This window comes from Bos taurus, chromosome 8, assembly GCF_002263795.3.
Source record: "Bos taurus isolate L1 Dominette 01449 registration number 42190680 breed Hereford chromosome 8, ARS-UCD2.0, whole genome shotgun sequence".
Lineage (NCBI taxonomy): Eukaryota > Metazoa > Chordata > Mammalia > Artiodactyla > Bovidae > Bos > Bos taurus.
Genome location: NC_037335.1, coordinates 23,073,577 through 23,076,328, shown reverse-complemented (window position 1 = coordinate 23,076,328; position 2,752 = coordinate 23,073,577). Strand labels below are relative to the sequence as shown.

Sequence of the window (2,752 nt, the reverse complement as noted above, 5' to 3'; positions counted from 1 at the left end):
GCCCCTTCTATTCAATCTTGTTTGATCTTGTTTGTCTCTCAGAGATGCAAAGACACCATGATGGAATTTAAGAACTTCCCTGGATTGCATTGTCCCCAGGCACCTCTTGCCCTGCTCTGTGATAACTTGCTGGGTCCTAAGGAAGAAAGAAGTCTGCAGCTGTGACGGGAGTGGCCCTCGTGCCTTCCAGGACTCTGCAGGCTGCTGTGCTGTGAACGTCACCCGTGCTGGGGACACAGCTGGTGGCCAGGCACTCGTGCTCTGTCTCTGTGCTCTCAGCATCACTTCAGTCTTCTCAGTCTCTGAAAAGGAATGTTGTGGAGAAGCACTTGCCTCAGTGTAGTTCATCTGTGTTGTTCTGTGTCCTGAGGACCCGCTGCTGCTCCAGTGAACACTTTAAACATCTCTGTTCTACTTCCAAGTTCTCAAGCTGCTGCTGACTTTCAACTCCAAGTGTCCAGTGTTTTGGGCTTTTCTCAAATGAGATTCCTGAACCAGGTGAGTTCCTCCTAGTGCAACCAGCACATGGATTAGCCTAGGTAGACACTCAGAGGAGAAGGCAATGGCACCCACTCCAGTACTCTTGCCTGGAAAATCCCACAGACAGAGGAGCCTGGTAGGCTGCGGTCCATGGGATCACAAAGAGTCGGACACGACTGAGCGACTTCACTTTGACTTCTCACTTTCATGCATTGGAGAAGGAAATGGCAACCCACTCCAGTGTTCTTGCCTGGAGAATCCCATGGATGGCGGAGTCTGGGGGGCTGCCGTCTATGGGGTTGCACAGAGTCGAACACGACTGAAGTGACTTAGCAGGAGCAGATCCTCCGAGGAGCCCCTGGTGTCTCCACCATTGTTCACTGTGGGGCGGGGTTCCCTCTATTTACTGTGTTTCTCTGGGAGGCTGGACAGTCTGGACCTGCAGTGCTTGGCAGGCAGAGCAGGTGAAGTCATAGGAGAGTGTCTGACAGATCTAGAACTTTCACTCAGGTTCTGCTTTTAGTTGGTGGTTTGCAATCGTAAGGGGAAATTGACAACCAGAAACCATAATGGAGAAGAACACAGCTGTATGAATGGAGAAGACACCTTCATGCATAGTGAATGAGGAGCGCACACTGGGGATTTCTACACTGGGAGGAAGTGAATGACTGTGATATTTGAGTGTAAGGATAAGATATGCACCTGACCTCTCGCCAACTGAATACCACGTCTTCAAGCATCTCTACAATTTTTTCCAGGGAAAAAAATTCCACAACCAACAAGAGGCAGAAAATCCTTCCCAAGAATTCATCAAATCCTGAAGCATGGATTTTTTTTTTGATGGTTGTTTTTAGGTTACTTTTTTTTGAAAAAAAAATCAGAGTTACAAAAAGCACTGGAGTGGTTATGTTCCCTTCAAGGTCCTCAGAGCAACAAAAAACATAGCTAGAGCTAGAGTATTTTTACTTCTAACATGCAGATCCTAAAAAGGGCTCAAGGAATCATAAAATGCAATTTTTAATCAAGCTGCCATTCAGGCTTGGTGGCTCTGTTTTAACGAAAAAACAAAGTAAGTCTTTTACAGTAAAAATTTAATAAAGGAAGAAAAATCATAAACTGACTAAATACAAAATATACATTTTCCCCTAAGTGTACATACATAATACTTTATCAACAAAATAATTTAAATATTTATAAATAGTTAAATAAATATTAAAATAAATAAATAAATGTCCAAGTAGTTAAATATGTAGATAGATGAGCTTCGGCATCTGTTTTGCCTATAGAGTAGAACATGATGTTACTTAATATTCCAGAAATCATTTGACATATTGATTCATTTCAGGGTGCAATGACAGCAGAAATGAGAGTCTTCCACATGGCAGTGCAGGAGGAAGTGTGGTCTGTTGGTCCATGAGAATCATTTCCGTGTTGAACCAGGTGTGTGTCAGTCCTTTCTCCTGAATTTCTCCTGCAAGTTTGTTGAAGAAGAGAAGGCTCTCATGACTTCTGCTCTGACAACCTCCCAGGCACAAGGGCTGTGTCTCTTCTCTTGCAGATAGAGAGTGAGTCTGTGGAAGTATTTCCTCACAGCCAGGCTGGCATCCTCCTTGAGCAGGGGAGCCCCTCGCAGCCCCTCCTCCTGCCTCAGACAGGCTTGCAGGTCAGTGAGCTGCTGATCCAGTGCAGCTCGGAGCTTGTCCAGGAGGCTCTGGTCCCACACAGCGGCCGAGCCCTCTGTGCTGAAGAGCTGGAAGGTGTGCTGGGTCACCTCGTGGAGCACAGAGATGGCTTGAGCCTTCTGCAACTGGCTGCCACCCAGCGCCTCCTGGGGGAATGCAAAGTCATTTCTGTCCTGCAGGCAGGAGGAAGGGGAGACCCTCCTCAGTTGTCGCAGGAGTGTCAGGACCCTCCTGTTGGGCAGGCTGTGGGTGTGAGGCAGGTGGCAACCCAAAGAGCAGATGGCGTTGCAGCTGAGCAGCAGCAGGGCCAGGAGGAAGGGACCAGGCTGGGGCCATCGGGGACCTTGCAGATGCTTCTGCCCTGGGGCAGTGGGTGACTCTGTGAACCTGCTCTCTAGATTCTCTGAAGACCTTCCTTCAGGCCTGTGTCTTAAATAGGAGCCCATGGTTTCCACTTTGTGAAAGTTCCCTCTTATTTTCTACTTTTGTTTTTGCTTTTCAGTTTGCACTCTCCAGTGGGTTAGGGCAGCACTACCCAATCATTTTTTTTTTCATGTTGCTCTTCTTTCTTCTGCCCACAGAGCCTTTTA

At 47.3% G+C, this 2,752-nt stretch overlaps 1 protein-coding gene across 1 annotated transcript; it reads right to left on the bottom strand.

Annotated features, from left to right (window-relative positions):
• Nucleotides 1–1,927: 1,927 nt before the first annotated feature.
• Nucleotides 1,928–2,498, bottom strand: IFNAH (interferon alpha H). Its single transcript, NM_001172041.2, is given in 2 exon segments — nucleotides 1,928–2,481; nucleotides 2,483–2,498. Coding segments are annotated over 2 exon segments (570 nt in total).
• Nucleotides 2,499–2,752: the final 254 nt, after the last annotated feature.